At 57.4% G+C, this 18,580-nt stretch overlaps 1 protein-coding gene and 1 pseudogene across 1 annotated transcript in view; both read right to left on the bottom strand.

Moving 5' to 3' along the window:
* Positions 1-4,015, bottom strand: part of Pou5f1 (POU class 5 homeobox 1) — a 5,190-nt gene extending 1,175 nt beyond the window's left edge. Inside the window, exons 1-3 of the mRNA XM_004624500.1 lie at positions 3,623-4,015; positions 232-352; positions 1-134 (exon numbers count right to left, since the gene is read on the bottom strand). Of these exons, the coding sequence (XP_004624557.1) occupies positions 1-134; positions 232-352; positions 3,623-4,015 (648 nt within the window). The remainder of the gene's footprint in view (positions 135-231; positions 353-3,622) is intronic.
* Positions 4,016-16,825: 12,810 nt separating this feature from the next.
* LOC101578028 overlaps positions 16,826-18,580 on the bottom strand; it is a 2,516-nt pseudogene continuing 761 nt past the window's right edge.

Below are 18,580 nucleotides of genomic sequence, written 5' to 3'. Positions count from 1 at the left end.
CTCCTGCAGGTTCTCGTTGTTGTTGTCAGCCTCCTCCACCCACCTCTGCAGCAGGGGCCGCAGCTTGCACATGTTCTTGAAGCTGAGCTGCAGCGCTTCGAAGCGGCAGATGGTCGTCTGGCTGAACACCTTCCCTGGAGAGGCAGGGGGCAGGCGTGAGCCCTGGGTTGCTCCTGCCCAGGCCCCCTCCCCACAGGGCCACCCACACAGCCCCTGTGGATGAGCACCCACCAAAGATAGCACCCAGAGTGAGCCCCACATCGGCCTGAGTGTACCCCAGGGTGATCCTCTTTTGCTTCAGCAGCTTGGCAAACTGCTCCAGTTCTTTCTGCAGGGCGTTGATGTCCTGGGACTGCATGTAGAAAAAAGGCAGAGGACCTGTCAGAATGCAGACACAGTGACCCCAGGGAACGGTCTGGGGGAAGTTATCTCAGCAGCCCACCTAAGAGCCTCAGAACATAGACAGTTGACAAGCGCCCTTCCACTGCCCACTGAGTGCCTCGGGACAGCTCTTCCAACACGGGCCCAGCTGCAAGGGGTGGAAAGGCAGCCCTGGCCCCCAGGAGGACACCACGGCCTGGGGTGGCTCAGTGAGCCCTTGCCTGCCACCTCTGCTGTGGCCTGATGCTCAAGGAGGGCGCCTTAGCCCAGAGCAAGGAGTTCAGCTGAACCTAAACTCTGCTTGACTCTCCACCTCGGATCCAGGGAGTGAAATATGATGTGGCACGCACAGGTGTTGCAGAAGCACATGCCAGGCATGGTGATGCATGCCTGTGATAAATAATGCCAGCACTTGGGCAGCCAAGGCAGGAGGAGCACAGCAAGTCTGAGGCCAGCCCGGGCTAGATCGTGTTCAAGGTGAGCTGGAGTTGCCTGGCAGACACTCTGTCTCAACAAAACAAGAAAATCCAGCGATCCAGCTGGGTGTGAGGGTGCAGGGCTGTAGGCAGGGCACTCGGGAGGCTGAGGAAGGAGGACTGCTAGGAGTTCAAGGCCAGAAGGAACCACATAGTAAGACCTGGTTTCAAAAAGCAACAACAGGGCCGGGGAGATGGCTCAGTAGAATAAGTGCTTGCCTGGCAAGCGCATGGGCCTGAGTTCAATCACTGGTTCTGAAAAAAAAAAAAAAAAAAAAAAAAAGCAACAGGGCTGGCCAAATAGCTCAGTGGACTAAAGCACCTGCAAGCAGGTGCAGGGGCTCTGGGTTTGATCCCGGGGGCACACTGAAATGGCGATTGAGACTGGGCATGATGGTGTGCACCTGTAATCCCAGCACTGGGGAGGCTGTAAACAGGAGAATCACTACAAGTCCGATCTAGTAGTGAGACCCTGAACACCCTGTAGACCCTTCCCTAAAATACAGAAGAAAAAAAAGCAACAACAAAAAACCAACAGCAATCGGCATCACAACACGTACTTGGTGTCCAATCATTTTTTAGTCAGCTCAGCCTTTATTTTTTACTGCATCTTTCTGCATCCTCACTGGTTAATTCAACAGATCTCCGAGCACCTTCTATAAAACCAGCAGTTAAGAGTGGACAAAAGCCCTGACCTCAAGGGCCGGAGAGATGGCTCAGTGGAAGAAGCGCTTCCCTCGCAAATGCAAGGGCCTGAGTTCACCCCCCGGTTCTGCAAAAGCCCTGACCTCATAGAGCCGACATTCTAAGCAGCTAAACACATCACCATGCCCCCATGCCCTGCTGATCAAAGCATCAAGGAAAATAGCCAAGCAGGGTACAGGAAGAGGACAGCAGGGGCAATGGCGACTTTATTTTTTTTTCCTTAATTTTATTGAGAAACAAATAGCAATGAGCCAGTTTCAAATCAAATTTGTAGGACAGTTTCAATAATTAACACATTGCATACTCTCTTCCTAGTGGTTATTTGCTGTACAAGATGCAGACATGATATCCTATTTACAAACACTATTAGAAACAAATCCCTCTTTTCATTAAGAGAATGTAAGCAATGGCGACTTTAAACACGAATCCAGGTGGGTGTGGCAGCCCGCACCTGAAATCCCAATACTTGGGAGGCTGATGCAGGAGCGCTGCCTGAGCTACAGCGAGACCTCGTCTCAGAAACACAAAACACAGGACTCTGAAGGTGATTCCTGCTGTGGAAGGAAGAGCTGGGCGGGGCCTGTGCCTCGGGAGTTCTGGCTCAGAGTTCAAGGGTCCGGAAACGCCCACTTTCAGTGGATGAGCCGTGGCCAGTGGCACCGGCAGCTGGCGGGCAGATCGATGGCGCAGGTGCTTGGATGGTTAGGACAGCACCCACATCTCCTAAGGAGTGGACGGAAGCCGGGAGGGAACCAGATGCAGCCGGCTCTGGCCACGGGCGCTGAAATGGGGTGACCATCCCTACACAAGAAGGAAGGTGGCAGTCACCTGCTTCCAAGCATGCGATCTGGGGGCGGGTGTGAGGCGGGAAGGGGAGATAGAGTGAGGAGGACGCAGCCTCGGGGCACCCCAGCGTGGCAGGGCGGGGCAGGGGCTGGGGGGCGCCCGCAGAAGCCATCGCCCTCTGGAAGCCCACCCCAAGGAGCTGGCGCTGGCCGCAAACACCAGATCCAAACAGGCCACTTTTCCTTCCAATTTCTGCTCAGCCACTGACACAAATCTACAAATGTCCTCAGCCGCCTACTCGGCTTTCCCAAATCTTATTTGGGGGATTTGGAGTACACTTGGAGTCCTTGCCTCACTGAGAGGTTACTACCATGAAATGCGCTAATGAGGCTTCCCAGAGACAGGGCTGGAACTAAGGCAGCGAGGGGCAAGCCGCCCAGCCGGGCCCTCGGCACGTGGACTCCACCCGAGCCGTCACCGTCCAGCGTCGCCCCGGTCGGTATCCACCCTCACCTTGCGGATGGAGGCTCTGTGCTCGGTCATTGGTCAATACTCACAAGTTCAGTCTTGGGGGACAAATGCTACAGTCCGCAGTGTCCCCAGCAGGGACAGAGACTTTCAGCCTCTCAGCCAGCGGAGTGGCCAGAGAGTGTCTCCCACTACTTCTTTTTCTTATTTAGAACTTTTAAGTAATCAAGGCTGAAATAAATCAAACTGGCACCTCCCGCTCCCCGCCAGGGGCCGAGGGTGTGTGTGCAGCAGGGTGGTCCCCGAGGCGGAGGCGGAGGCCTGCAAGGCCTTAAAACCCGATGCAGGTCAAGTCAACGCCTCGGCCCGCTCCCCCCGAGCAGGGCGGTCGGTCGGAGGCCAGTCACACCCTAGCCTCCCAGAACAATAACCTGGGATAAGCGCTGTTTCAGTCCCGAGGCCCTGCTGAACCCTAGGGCCAAGATCCTGGGTTTGATAAGGATCAAATTTTTCCACAGAGCCAAGGGTGGGCAAAAGGGGTCCCTCACCCGGGCTGGAGCTGGTGCGGGCGTGGTGGCACGGGACCCCCTGAGCTTGGACAGGCAGCCAAGCCCACAAGCGCCCAGGACCAGGGCTGAGGCCCAGCAGGGCCCACTAGAGCCAGCCCGGAGCTCCAGCCCCCTCGGGTTTTCCCTGGGCCAGCTCCCGCAGGGTCCTGGGTCTCGGGGCCTGGGCAGCAGCTGCAGGTGACCACTTCCTGCTGGCCCAGCCCCCTCCCCATGCCCAGTGCCCGGCACACGTCTCACCTCCTCGGGGTTTGGCTCCAGCTTCTCCTCTACCTTCACCTCACCAGGGTGGGTGGCGCAGGGCTCGGGGGAGGCCTCCTCTGAGCTGCTCTCTACTCCGGCCCCCACCTCGTCCTCGGGCCGGGTGCTCTCCAGGCCACCTTGGGGTGCCAGGCCCATGCCAACCTGAGGCCCACAGCACGCCGCCACCCCTCCACAGAACTCATAAGGCTGGCGGCACGGAGGGACACCCCACACCTCGGGGCCTGGCCCGACCCCCGGCCCCACTCCTGGCCCCCCGGGAGGGCCTTGGAAGCCGAGCCAGGTCCGTGGGTCAACCCAGCCCGGCTCCGGCCCTCCCGGGCCATCGCCACCTCCAGAGAAGGCAAAGTCGGAAGGCAGGTGTCCGGCCATGGGAAGGAGGGAACCCCCAGCCGGAGGCCTGGAGAAATGAAGATAGGCCCTGGAGGGCGGCACACCTCCCTCCCTCCCTCCCTTCCCAATCCCACCCCCTAGCCTTGACCTCCGGCCCCGCCCCGGCATGGAGGAGGAGTTGGGAGAAACTGAGGCGAGTGTTTGCCTGCTATGGCCTGCGTCTTCGGGCACCCAGCTGGGTGTGCCTCCCAGAGGCACCCAGGGTCTCCCATCTAGACCCCCATTGGCTGAGAGCTGCCTGGGGGATCTTGTCACCTCCATGGCCTTCAGGAGCCGGGTGCCCACCTCCTGTCCACAGAGCCTTGGCACCACCCCTCCCTGGGCCCCCTCCACTGAGTGTGTACCTAGAGCTCCCAGGGCCACCCGTGCTTAACAGGCGCCCTGATCATCGGCTCTTCTCTCTGCCTGCCCAGCTCACCCTGCACCTTGGTGGTCCCAAGCAGATCTCGGCACTGCAGGCAGCTGCCCGCAGCCTCGGCCACTTGGCATGTGGCTGCCTGGCACCCAGCCGCCTGGCCTAAATTCTCCTATCTGCAGGGCAGATGTGCCTGACCGGTCCTGCAGCCGTTCTGCAGAGCTCCCACCTAGACTCAGGGACGGCACCCCCACCCACTGACCCCCCTAGGCTCTGGATGGACTAGGCCTGAGACTTCCAACTGCAGCCCAGACTGGAGGCCCCAAAACCCCTCATGACAAGACCTACAGCTCAGGCCCCACCCAGAGAGCATCTAACACCCAGCAGGCTGGGCCTCCCTCCCCCACCACCCATCCTAGGCCTGCACCTCAGTTCCTGGGGGGAGAAAAACCCAAGAGGTAGGGGGTGTGGGGAGAAAAAATATCTGGCTTCAGGTTCAAAGAGGCCTGGAAGGGTCTGGGGGAGGGGGCCGGACAATGGCCTTGGCTGGGCAATCCGAGTCCCCTGAGGGGGCAGCCTACAACCCTAAACAAGTGCTCAACCCTTCAATGGGCCTGGATGGCTCCCCTGGGGACGGCTTCCTGCCCCCAACCCCCAGTCCCTCACACAAAATCCCCTACCGAGCTCCCATGACACCCCGTCCCCTCAAAGACCTAGCCTCAGACGAGACCGAGGGCCTCCTGCCAGCACCCCTACCCCAAGCCAAGTCCCGGCTGGAGCAGTCAGGGGTGCTGGCGGGAGGTCCTGAGGAGCTGTGGGGGTGCAGGAAGCCTCTCTAAGCTGCCCCTCAAGCTGTTTTCCTGGGCCTGGTGGTATTTTGAGGGCCAGCAGTGCTGGCCGAGAGCGGCTATCTATTTGCAAGAGAACAGCCCGTCAAGTGCCTGCCTGCACCGGAAGGTGTCTGTCTGTCTGCCTGGTCCCCACACTAGCCCTACATAAAGGCCCCAGGGAAATTGGGGAGCCGCTCCTTGTGCTGGGGCGGCAGTCCTGCACCTGGATCTGAGGCTGCTCACCCTGGGCGCAGCTCTGCTGGCTTCCCAAGGGAAGCATCCTTGGGCTTCCAGGAGTGGCCGGCCGAGGCCCTGGGTGGCTGCCTGTTAATGTTTGTCCTGAGAGTCTGAGTCCCACGGCCTTGACCCAGTGCCCATCTCCCACCGCAGGGCCAGGGATATAGCTCAGGGGCACAGCGCCTGTCCGACAGGCAGAAGGTCTCGAGTTCAACTCCCAATACCAAAACAAAAAAACCCACCCAAAGAAACAGAGCAACGAGCCACACCCGCGGGCTCCGACACTTCCCAGGGTAGGCGGGAACATCCACTAACAGCCAGGAGGGCGCCCAGCCACTGATGCCCCAGGCAGCTGGATTAAGGGGCCTCATGGGCTAGCCCGCAGGGCAGAGCCATCAGCACCTTTGTCATGCAGAATCTGCCGTCTGCTTGAGACCCCTCCGGGCGGAGGGAGCGGAGCCTCGGCCAGGCCCCTGGAGACCCTCCCTGCCAGGCCCCCCAGGTAGTGGGGCTCAGGCCTGAGCAAGAGGCTCCTACTGGAAAGAACCCAGAAGACTGGGCACCTGGTCCTGGCTGGACGGGGCGCCATGTCGCCCTGTGGGTGCCCGGAGCGGACCCTGCGAACCTGAATGCCAAGTTAAACTTGTCTGGAGCCTCGCAGGCTGCTCCTGGGGTGCTCAGGGCCACTGAGGTTGAGCTCCCCTCCCCTGCCTCCTGCCGGGTCTGCAGCCCAGAAGCTGCCCTCGTAGGAGATGGAAGCAGGTCTGAGCCCTCCCACTTAGCTCCTAGGTCGCTCGATGCTCACAGACTGCACGAAGAACTCGATCGGAGCTCTGATCGGAGCTCTGTGTGGGGGTGCGGCAGGGGGATGCCTCCCCACACCAAAGCAGCTGCCGAGCAACGGCAGGCCACCTCCCCTGGCCCGGAAGCACTTGCTGGGGCCAGCTCGGTGGAGGCTGAGGCAGGAGGACAGCAAGCTCGAGCCAACCTAGGCAACTTTGTGAAATCCTGACCCAAAATTTTAAAGAGCTGGAAAATGAGTGAAACTGGTCCCAAATAAAAAAAACTTTAAAAGTCTGGGGATGGCAGCGCACAAGCCCTGGGCGGGCCGAGCCACACCCAGGTGAGCCTGGCTCAGCTAGGAAGCCACTTATTTGACTTTGGGCTTCTGTCACTCTGAAGGTGCAGAGGCCCAGGGGAGGAGCAGCGGGGCTGGCCCTTGCCCTGCAGTACCGGCCTAGGCTCTTCCTCCAGGGCTGTGCTGGGGGATGTTGCCAGAAGAGTGAAGGGTGGAGCTGGCAGGGCAGCTGGCAGAGCTGACAGGGCACTTGGCAGAACGCGGTAACCTCTTCTCCGGCTCTGACTCCCCCGCTAACCACGCCCCACACCCTGTGCCTCAGTTTCCTCACCTAACCAGCAAGGCTCGGTGCCCGTTGCTCTCACATTCCTGCCCACAGCTGTGGCCCCGCACTGCCCAGGCCTTCGGATCTGGCTCTGCCTGGAGCAGCGCCTGGTGAGTGCATCCCAGAAACCTTCCAAGAGGTAACACCTCTCCTGGTAGGAGAGAGGAGGGACAGGAAGAGAGAGAGGAGGAGGAGGGAAGGTGGGTGGGGAGGCAGAGGCAGGGCTGCAGGATGAGCCTTGGTCTTTTCCTTTGGCAGTACTGGGGGGCCTGGGCCTTGGGCCTTGGCACTGACTGCTGCGCTGAGAGCTCAAGCTATGGTGAGACCTTGTGTCCAAAAAACAAAACAGACAAGTAAACTGCAGAGTGCTGGGCCCTGGGTGACTCTCAAATTATCTTCCAGCTCAGCCAGGTGTGGTAGCACGCACCTGTTATCCTGGCAGTTAGATGGGCTGGGGAAGTAGCTCAGCGGCGGACGTGCCTGCCTGGCAAGCACAAGGTCCTGAGTTTGATCCTCAGTGCCATCAAAACAAAACAGGGGCCGGGGAGATGGCTCAGTGGAATAAGCGCTTCCCCGGCAAGCGCAGGGGCCTGAGTTCAATCCCCGGTTCCATCAAAAAACAAAACAAAAAAAAACCAAGTTGGCTCAGAGGAATAAGTGTTCCCCTGGCAAGTGCAAGAGCCTGAGTTCAATTCCCTGTTCTGCCACAAAAAAAAAAAAAAAAAAAAAAAAAAAAAAAACCACAAACAAACAACAACCCTAGCACTCAGAAGGCTGAGGCAGGAGGATTGCCATGAGCTTGAGGCTGACTAGCCTGAGTGACACAGTGAGACGCTGTTATAAACAAATGGATGTCTTCTTGCTCTGATGTGCAGAGTGTTCTGCTGACCTGCCCTTCTTCCAGCACCCACAGTGACCACTGCAAAAGCCAGGAGCCCAAGAAGAGCCGGGCTGGGTTGTTTTGCTTGGGTCTCTGTGAGGACAGAACATGCGCCACCTTCTGCCCCCAGCGGAGCTCCTCAGGTCCTGGGCCTGGGGTCTGGGGTGGGCTGGGGTAGAGCAGACCTAGCAAGGAGGGTGCCCTGGGTTCCTCCCCAAGTGCCACAAAGGAAGGAAGCCTGATCTCGCTGGATAGCTGGCTCCATTCCCCTGGACCTGGTGCCCTGGGCGCCAGGGACTCTGGGGTCAGGGATGCCCTTCCCTCAGCTTGCTCCTCTGGGCTGCTGGAGGCTGGGAGCCAGGCCTGTAGCATGGGAGAGTCACATGCAATGAGGCGCCTGGTGGGATGGGGAGGGGTGCCAGCAAAGGTGACCTCGAGCCCTCCTAGACCAGAGAAGGTGCTGGGGTCTGGCACTGTGCACCACTCTGTGGGCACGTGCTGCTGCCTACTCTAAGTGCCCTGGGTCAGACCTGGTCCGTGTGTGACAGGACAGGCCGGCTGTCAGCCCTGGACCCGCATCCTTGCAGTGGTTTGGGCTCTCTGCTCCCCGCTGCCTCTTGCCAGTCCCCATGGTCATCTACAGCCTTTCTGTGGCCCCAGCCCAGCATCAGGCATTCCCTGGGCAGCCGATGCCATGCTGGACCAGGACTGCTTGTCCTCTCAGTGGAATAAGCGCTTCCCTGGCCAGCGCAAGGGTCTGAGTTTAATCCCTCATTCTGCCCAAAAAAAAAGAAAAAAAAAGGTGGGGAGGCGGGGAGATGGCTCAGTGGAATAAGGGCTTCCCTGGCCAGCGCGAGGGCCTGAGTTCAATCCCCGGTTCTGCCAAAAAAAAGTAAAAAGAAAAGAGGATTGCTTGTCCTTCCTGCCCTGCCTCGCAGCCCCAGGCTTCTGATTTGCTTTTCCTGGGGTTGAAAGACTCAGTGCACCAAGGAGGGCATCCTGGGGATCACACTCCCACTACTGGGGACTCCAGTGTTCTGGTTTCCAGCAACTCCCAGCCCCTGTGGTCATGGGAGGAGATGACTGAAAGTTTTCAAAGCCCCAGAACTCCCAAGGGCCAAAGACCAAGACAAGGGCTCTGTCTGTCTGTCTGTCTGTCTGTCTGTCTGTCTGTCTGTCTTTTTCAGCAGAACCAGGGATTGAACTCAGGACCTTGCACTTGCCAGGCAAGCACTTATTCTACTGAGCTATCTCCCCGGCCCGACAAGGGCCCTTTCTGTCCCCATTCCTATGGCCTCCCCGAGCAAGATTCCCTTCTGACTGATAAACCTGAGCACATCCTCCAAGATACAGCGTGTCCACGGCGCACCCCCAGGGATCAGGCACCCTGGTGCTCGCACACCCCTGCAGCGGGGACCCGCCTGTGCTCCCGCACGCCCTGGGCTCGCTGTGGCCCACCTGGCTCATTGGGTACACAGCTCACCACCAGCGTGCTCAGCCTCACCTTTAAATCCCAGAGGGGAGCCTGGGGTGGAGGTGCCTGCTGTAATCCTAGCACTCTGGGAGGCTCAGATGAGGACCACAAGTTCAAACCCGACTGGGACAAAAAATAAAGGGCTGGGATGCAGCTCAATGCAAAGGCCCTGGCCAGGTTCACCCCAGTACCCCCACAAAACAATACAAACACCTCCCATTGGCTGTGTATCCATGGCCACTGTAACAGAACCTCTCTGAATCTAAGCTCACCAGCCGTGGGAAGGAACAGGCCTCACCTCACACGTAAAGAATAAAGGGGTCTCGGCCTTTTTACCAAGATGGCGCCGAAGGCAAAGAAGGAAGCCCCTGCCCCTCCCAAAGCTGAAGCCAAAGCAAAAGCTTTGAAGGCCAAAAAGGCCGTGCTGAAAGGCATCCACAGCCACAAAAAGAAGAAGATACGAACGTCGCCCACCTTCCGCCGTCCCAAGACGCTCCGGCTCCGGAGGCAGCCCAAATACCCTCGGAAGAGCGCCCCCAGGAGAAGCAAGCTTGACCACTATGCCATCATCAAGTTCCCCCTGACCACAGAGTCCGCCATGAAGAAGATTGAGGACAACAACACACTCGTGTTCATTGTGGATGTCAAAGCCAATAAGCACCAAATCAAACAGGCTGTAAAGAAGCTCTATGACATCGACGTTGCCAAGGTCAATCCCCTCATCAGGCCTGATGGAGAGAAGAAGGCATGTGCTCGACTGGCTCCTGATTATGATGCATTGGATGTTGCCAACAAAATTGGGATCATCTACACCGAGTCCAGCTGGCTAATTCTAAATATATACTTTTTTCTCAGTAAATAAATAAATAAATAAATAAATAAATAAATAAAGGGGTCTCGTGGATGGCACACACATGGAACCCAAATGCTTGGGAGGCCAAGGCAGGGGGATTGCAACTGTAAGCGCAGCCTGGGCAACCTATTAAGACCCTGTCCCCAAATCAAAAGGGCCGGGGAGATAGCTCAGCCCTCCCTGGGCTGAGTCCTTGGTGCAACCCCCATCCCCACCCCCAAGAAAACATCAAATGGGATGACACATGCAAGAATCAATGCAGGGGCTGGAGAGATGGCTCAGTGGTCTAGAGCGCCTACTTGGAACAAGCTCAGCGAAGCACAGGGACCGCGGTTCAATCCCCCAGCACCACATGCCAGCCAGCCCCGCCCCCTGGTGGGCTGAGTTGATCACACAAATAAATAAAAAAAAAAAAAAAATTAAAAAAAAAAAAAAAGAATCAATGCAAACCTACCAATAACTCGGACGACAGGGCAGTAAGCCCTGCCTGGTGGTGTCCCCCTGTGACTTCAGCACTCTGCAGCCTGGGTCAGGAGGTGTCAAATTCAGGCCCACCCTGATTTTGTGAGGCCCTGACTGGAAGTAAAAAATTTAGAAATGGCAGAGGTGTAGCTCCGTGCAGAGGCCCCTCTCAGTGTGAGAGAAGGGGTGAATGGTGGGAAAGGCGTGGTAGGAGGCCTGCCCAGGGCAGAGCACATGAGGCTCTGAGAGAAGGCAAGGCTACAAGACGATCGGGGCACCAAAGGGAGGAAGAGGGGCTTCTGCAGGGCCTCATCAGGGTTTTTTTGTTTTGTTTTGTTTTGTTTTTAGTATTTGGTACAGGGTCTCACTACATACCTCAGACTCATAGTGATCCTCTTGTTTTCAGCCTCCCCAGCACCAGGATTGCTGGTGCAGACCCATACTAGGTCTCAGTGGCCGGCTCAGTGTGTCTGGGGGCAGGTCTGGTGCAGCACGTGGTGCCGGGGATCAAACATGGTGCTTAGTCTGCTGGGCTCTTTCTGGCCCAGGGTTGGTTTTGGGAGTGTTTTTTTTTTTTTTTTTTTTGCAGAACTGGGGATTGAACTCAGGCCCTTGTGCTTGCCAGGGAAGTGCTCATTCCGCTGAGTCATCTTCCCAGCCCTCTTTTTTTTTTTTTTTTTCCAGACAGCATCTGGCTATGCAGTCCAGGCTGGTCTCAAACTCCTGGCAATCTTTTTGCCTCAGCCTACCAAGGGCTGAGCCAGGCTCATTGTTTTCGTAGTAGAGCTCCATATCCCTGTATCTCTGCACAGCACATTGGTACAGCCGGCCACCTACTCTTGGCTCTGATCGAAGGCCGTGTTACCTCAACTCCACACACAATAGCGGGGTCACTGGTGTGAGCCCCCTCCTTGGGAGGGGGCAGCCAGCTGAGCAGTGCTGCCCACACCTGGGGCAGGGGGCTGCTGCACTAGCCTCATGGTCGTGGAAGGCACAGCGATGGGGAGGCTGCCCAGGCACGGAGGCCTTGGTCTGATCCCCAGCACTGGGCGGGGAGCTCATCACAGATGAGGGACCGCCCGATACGGTGCGCACGCCTAGACCCCCGCTACCCAGGGCAGAGCGCTGCAAGTTCCAAGCCAACTTTGCCATTTAGCAAGATCCCATCTCAAGAAAGCGGCCATGCATGGTGGCCTGGGCCTGTGACCCCAGCGCTCAGGAGGCTGAGCCAAGAGGATGCTGCAAGTTCAAGGTCGGTTTGAGCTACAGAGTGAGACCCTGTCTCAAATAAATCAAACCGAATGGACATTGTAATCCCAGCACTCTGGGAAGCTGAGGCAGGAGGATCACAAATCTAAGCCCAGCAAGGATAACTTAGTAATTTAGCAAGAGCCTGTCCCAAAAATTTAAACAAACAGGGTGCAGATGTAGTTCAGTATGAAGGCCCTGGCTTCAATGCCCAATACCACTAAATAAGAAAAAGAAAAGAAAAAAAAAAAAAATCTGAGGTTATAGCTCAGTGGCAGAACATCCCCTAGTTGTTGCCAGTACTGCAAAGACAGAATTATGCCTGTTTCTGAGTCACTATCCCCTTAATAGGAATCCCACTTAACAGGAATTTTAAGACCGTTTGAACAAACAATTGCTACCACCAACTGTTCTGGAAATCTCTCCCCTTGAGGCAGTTCTTTTTTAAAAAATTTTGTCTTTTTGAGAGGGTTTCACAGTTCAGGCTGGCCTTCAGCTTACTTTGTAGCCCAGGCTAGCCTCAGACTTGCAGTGATCTTCCTGCTTCAGCTTCCTGAGTGCTGGAATCCCAGGTGTGCTCCTGAGACAAAGTCTTGCTAGACAGCCTAGAAGTTGAGATCTTCCAGCTTCAGCCTGTAATAAATTGGGATTACAGGGATGTGCCACCACGCCCAGTTCCCCTCTTTTTTTTTTTTTTTTTTTTTTTTTTTAGGGGGGAGGGTGTCTAGAGGGTTTTGTTGTTGTTTTTTAAATTTATTTATTTATTTACTTAGTGTGTGGCCAGCTCAGCCCACCAGGGGGCGGGCGGGCCAGCTTGTGGTGCTGGGGGATTGAACCGAGGTCTCTGTGCTTTGTTTGAGCTTAGCCTAGTGTCACCCTCACTGTTTTGCCGGGTGGGGGGACTGGGAGTTGAACTTGGAACTTTATGCTTGCCAGTCAGGCACCTGTGCTGCTGAGCTATATCTCCAGCCCCTCATTTTCTTTCTTTTTTCTTTGGTGGACCCGGGTTTGAACTCAGGTCCTTGTGCTAGTCAGAGAAGCGCTTATTCCACTGAGCCATCTCCCAGCCCCTATCATTTTCAATTATTTTACTTAACTGACTTCTTTCTGATAAAAGCAACAGGAACCTAGACATGTCTGTAGTGCCAACTATTCTGGAAGCAAGCAGTCGTTTGACGCTAGCCTGGGCAACTTGGCGAGGCCCTGTCTCAGAATAAAGCGAGAGGCTGGGTTGGAGCTCGGGGTTCCCTTGCGCAGAGACCTGCTCTTAAGCACAAGGGAGATGCACTGTTGCGCTGGCGCTAGCTCCCAGGCCTCACTGACCTCGTTTTTGTCCCTCCCTCAGCGGTGCGTACCCAGCAGAGATCCTGGCCACTTCCTAGATTTTAGGCCAAAGCCACCAACTCCCCAGTCTGTCGGGTTTTCCTTTTTCTTAGAGCTCAGGACTGCACCCAAGGCCTTCGGACTGAGCTACACTTTCAAAGTGCCCCCTTTTTGAGGCAGGGTCTCCTCTCCTTAAGTCACAATCTGTCCTCAGACGCTGGCCTGGGCTTGAAATTGCCGGCTCCAGAGCCACCCCTCTCCTCAGCCTCCTGGGCTGCTGCCAGCGCCCCAGAGGGGCCACGTGGGGGCTCTGGTCCCCTCCTCCAGCACGCTCTTCTTCCATCCAGGCTGTCTGGCGGTACCGAGGCCAGAGACCACTCGCCTGTGCTTCCCCAGGGCCGGCGGCTCACGATCCCGACCCTGCTGCCCAAGGGGACCCCGCCCCAAAGCCCTCCTAGTCCGGGCCTGGAGGAGCTGGGCCCTCGGGGGCACAGGCGGGAGCACGGAGCACACGCAGGAGCACGGGGACACACGTGGGAACACGGGAGCACACACGGGAGCACACGCGGGAGCACGGGGGCACACGTGGGAGCACACGCGGGAGCACGGGGGCACACGTGGGAGCACACGCGGGAGCACGAGGGCACACGCGGGAGCACGGGGGCACACGAGAGAGCACGGGGGCACACGAGGGAGCGCGGGGGCACACGCGGGGGCACGGGGGCACACGCGGGGGCACGGGGGCACACGCGGGAGCACGGCCCCGTGCGCGCCCTCCGCCTGGCCCTCGGCACACACCGGCGCCAGTCCCGCACAGCCATTCTTCTCTCCGCAGCACCCCGCTCCGCGGATCCCACGGCCGCGTCCAGGCGGGCGGGCAGCAAGGCGCGAAGAGCCGGCTCCGCACGCACCCGACGGCGGTGGGCGAAGTTGGGGACCCGGCACCCCGGTGGGGACCCTGCCTCGCCGCCGAGCGCACGGCCAACGCCTCGAGCCCCGCGCGCCCCAGCGCTGCACCTCGGGGCCCACACCGAGGGCCAAGCCCGCGCGCGCGTGGGGCGCAGCCGGGCCTCCCGTGGCGGTAGAGGTGGGGGCGTCACCCGCCTCAGTGTCCCCAGCAGGGCCCCGCGGTGGCGTGCGGGGTGCGGGGCAGGGAATGAGACCCGGCTCGCCGCAGCCCAGCGGGTGCCACCCAGGACGCGCACGCGGGCCACCGGAGGCTCCCATTGGGCCACAGGGCTTCGGAGGCGGGTCTTGCTCTTTTCCTCCAATCCCATTGGTTTAAATTTGGGCAAAGCGGAGCTCCTCAGCTCCGAAGAGGAGTACGAGTTCCCACGCACGCAGGCAGGGAAGCGCTTATTCCACTGAGCCATCTCCCCGGCCCCTGATGCACGCAATTTGTGGGGGACGTGTGGCTGTTTTGATATTCAAGCCCCCCAAATCATATACTCTGGGTTTTTGGTTTGTGTTTGCGGAGCAGCAGTATGTTACGCTAGGCAAGCGCTGTGCCGCTGGATGACGCACCACGGCTCCGATGGTGATGGTGAGGATGATTGTCATCCTTGGAATCTGCTCGCAGGGCTGGCTTTGCGTGCCCTCCCTCCCGTAGTCCCAGCCCTGGAGCCTGAGGTGAGAAGGTGCTGGGGGCTAGGCTAGAGGTCCTGCCTCGGTCTCCCGGAGTGCTGAGATGTGCCCGTGTCCGCTTCTAATTTATTTATTTATTTATTTATTATTTATTTATTTGTGTGTGTGTGTGTGTGTGTGTGTGTGTGTGGCCAGCTCAGCCCACCAGGGGGCGGGGCTGGCTGGCATGTGGTGCTGGGGGATTGAACCGTGGTCCCTGTGCTTTGCTAAGCTTGTTCTAAGTAGGTGCTTTAGACCACTGAGCCATCTCACCAGCCCCTCTAATTTATTTTTGAGACAGATTTCTCTGATGCCAAGTAGGCTGGAACTCCTGGGCTCAAGCGGTCATTCCTGGTTCCAGAAAAGAAAAGAGAGAGATCTTGCCGTAGCTTCCTCTTCTGTCCCTCCCCCCACCAGTGGTTGGATCCACACCTGCAATTACATCCTCAGGAGGCCGGGGAGATGGCTCCGTGGAATAAGCGCTTCCCTGGCAGGCGCAGAGGAGGTAGGAGGTCCCGGGTGACTTGGGAGTCCTCACAGCCCGGGTAGGGTGACGGCTTAGTCTTGACGGACGGACAGGTTTGTTTTTGTCCGTTTGGGCTGTAGGCCTCTGCTGCAAATGTGCTCCGCCAGATCTTCGCCCAGGCCGAGAAGCATCCCAGCTTGATCCCCCTTTTCCTGTTTATTGGAGCAGGAGGTACTGGAGCAGCGCTGTATTTGACATGTCTGGCGTTGTTCAATCCAGATGTCAGTTGGGACGGGAAGAATAACCCAGAACCCTGGAACAAACTGGGTCCCCATGATCAACACAAGTTCTTCACTGTGAATATGGATTACAGCAAACTGCAGAAAGAAGGTCCCAACTCCTAAGTGAGATGTTTCACTATAAAGCTGCTTAAGGGCCCAGAGATGGCTCAGTGGAATAAGCATTTCTCTGGCAAGTGCAAGGGCCTAAATTCAATCCCTGGTTCCACCAAAAAAAAAAAAAAAAAAAAAAAAAAAAAGAAAGAAAGAAATAGTGAAATAGTGTCTTTTTAAAAAATTTTTTTTCTAAATTTATTTTATTTACTTATTTATTTTTGTGTGTGTGTGGCCAGCTCAGCCCGCCTGGGGGTGGGGCAGGCTGGCATGTGGTGCTGGGGGATTGAACCGCGGTCCCTGTGCTTTGCCAAGCTTGTTCTAAGTAGGTGCTTTAGACCACTGGGCCATCTCACCAGCCCTTTATGCTTTATTTTGAGACAGGGTCTTGCTAAGTCACTAGTTGTCCAGGCTGAGAGTGAACTTGGCTGTCTGCCTGCTTCAGCCTCCTGGAGTGCTGGGACTGCACCTGGCTGCCTGAATTTTTCAGAGCCGGATAACAGTTCATAGAGTGGATGTGCCGTATTTATCCAATCTTCGCATGTTGGACGACCACTTTTTAAAATTTAATTTCATTTTTATTTGTTTATTTGGTACAGGGTCTCTCTGTGCAACTCAGACTTGTCTGTCTCAGCCTCCCCAACTCTGGGATTACAGGCATGCACCACCCAGCTTCAGAGGCTGTGCAGAGCCCGCCCCAGCAAGGCATGAGGTACCAGGGATCAAACCCAGGTCCTTGCGCTTCCCAGGCAGGCACTTAGACTGCCGAGCTCTCTCCCCAGCCCTGGACTATCACTTAGGGCTGAGAGTGCAGCTCAGGGGCAGAGGGCTGGCCTTGTACAGAGTGGGCCAGGCCCTGGGTTCCACCACCAGCAAAAAAAAAAACAAAAACCAATGAACGAACAAAAACCAAGCAAACTGGGGCTGGGGAGATAGCTCAGTGGAATAAGCACTTCTCTGGCAAGCACAATGGCCTGAGTTCAATCCCTGGTTCCGCCAAAAATAAAAAAAAAACCAAGCAAACAAAACCCCCAAGCCTGCACATCACACCGCAGACATCTCCCGCACGCCTGGCCTCCACTGCCTCTGTTCCTGGAGGCCGTTCTTGTGCATGCTGGCTGGAGTGGCGAGGTAGCTCCATTCAAGTGGTCACCAGGCTCACAGACAAGGGCCGAGGCAGGCTCCGGGCCTTTCTCCCCTGTGGAGCCTTCTGCCTGCATCTTGGCCCGGTCTCCATGGCTCCTCAGTGGCCCGGCTTAGACAGCTGGCTTGGATCTGGAAGGGAGCCCTGGAGCGAGGCCGCAGCTGCCTGCCTGCTCGTCTCCGTCCCAAGGAGCAAGTGAGCGAGCTCGCTCCCAGGTCTTGGTCTCTGAGGGGAGCTGTGCCCACCTTCCCCCAGGATGGAGGAGCGCAGCTGGGGAGGCCAGGGAAGGAGCCCTGGTCCAGGCCGGGAGGCTTGGGGACCAGTCTTCTGCACCCCAGCGTCTCCCTTGTTCTGAAGTGATCTTCCCCATCCCCAGGAGAAGGTTTAGTAAGGAGCATCTCTGACTGTACCTGCCCTGAGCCGCGGCAGAGTGGGCCTGCCACGCTCCGCTCCCGGCCTCCTTCCCGGACCCTTGTGCCCTCCCCAGTGCCAGAGGCCCCTGGCTGGGAAAAGGGCTGTGACGGCTGCTCCAGCATCTCCCTTCCCAATGACCCAGGACCTGCTATGAGCAGGACCATGAGCTCCAGGCCGACCTGCGCTGCACGGAGGAAAAATGAGGGGAAACTTCATTTGGGCCCCGGCTGTTGTGGGCCTGAGTTGGGGGAGCGAGCCCTGGCCACTGGGCTGCCCCTACGACCCTATGCGCATTCCCTCACCCTCACCCCCCATGATCCCCCTCGATCCCCCACCCCAGGGAGGGAGACAGACAGACACAGACCCAGAGAAGCAACTTCCTCCTCCTCCCTCCTCCAGCCTGGCAAGGACAGGAAGGGCGTGGGAGGGCTACTGCATAGAGCAGAGAGGATAGTTCTTTAATTTTTACTTATTTATTTATTTTGGTAATATTAGAGACTGAACCCAGGGTCTTCACACTGAACTTTGTCTTCAGCTTTTTTTTTTTTTTTTTTTTTTTTTGCGGAACCACGGATTGAACTCAGCCCCTTGCGCTCACCAGGGAAGCGCTTATTCTACTGAGCCAACTCCTTGGCTCCAGCTCTTTTTATGATTTTATTTTATTTTGAAACAATGTCTGACCAAGCCATTAAATAGAAACCAAAGGTCCAGCTGGCACCCCTCCTGCTCAGCCTCCCCGAGCGCTGGGCTTACAGGTGTGCGTCCCCAGGCCTGCATTTGTGCCCTGGGCTGGCCCTCAGGTCTGGCAGCAGGCGCCTGCCCTGCCCTCAGCCACAGCTCCCCGCCTGCTTAGTGGGTTCTGACTCCCATGCAGAGGAGAGGGAGCTTCCCACTGCTGGGCGCAGCCCGGGTGGGGCCGGAAAGACCCCAAGCCCCAGCGCTGGGCCTGCCATCTTCCCCACGTAGCGTCGGGTAAGGGAGGAGCGGAGCAGCAGAGAGCAGAGACTTGCAGAGGGCCAGGCCCTGTCGCCGCCGCCATGCAGGGCCGGATGGCTCACCTGCTACTGCTGCTGTCTGTACTGTTTGCTGTTTCCCCGTGGCAGGGACGCCCCAGGGGTAAGGGGCTTCCGGCGGGCGCTTCTGCGCCTCATTTTCTGATCTAGTTTGGGTGCCTGAGCTGGGTGCAGTCACAGGCTGAGGATGCACCCCACAGGGGATTGCACAACATCCTCCATCTTCCCCTTTGGGCTTCTCTCCAACTGCCTGGCGCATTCCACAGTGCTGGGACCACAGGCTTGCACCACCATGCCTGGTGTGGATGTGGAATTATTTTCTTTTAAATGTATTTATTTAGGGGGCTGGTGAGATGGCTCAGTGGTCTAAAGCACCTACTTAGAACAAGCTTAGCAAAGCATCAGGGACCGCGGTTCAATCCCCCAG

This window comes from Octodon degus, unplaced genomic scaffold (genome assembly GCF_000260255.1).
Source record: "Octodon degus isolate 3935 unplaced genomic scaffold, OctDeg1.0 scaffold00005, whole genome shotgun sequence".
In the NCBI taxonomy this organism is placed as follows: Eukaryota; Metazoa; Chordata; class Mammalia; order Rodentia; family Octodontidae; genus Octodon; species Octodon degus.
The sequence above is the reverse complement of the archived record's forward strand: the minus strand, read 5'-3'. Positions and strand labels throughout refer to the sequence as shown.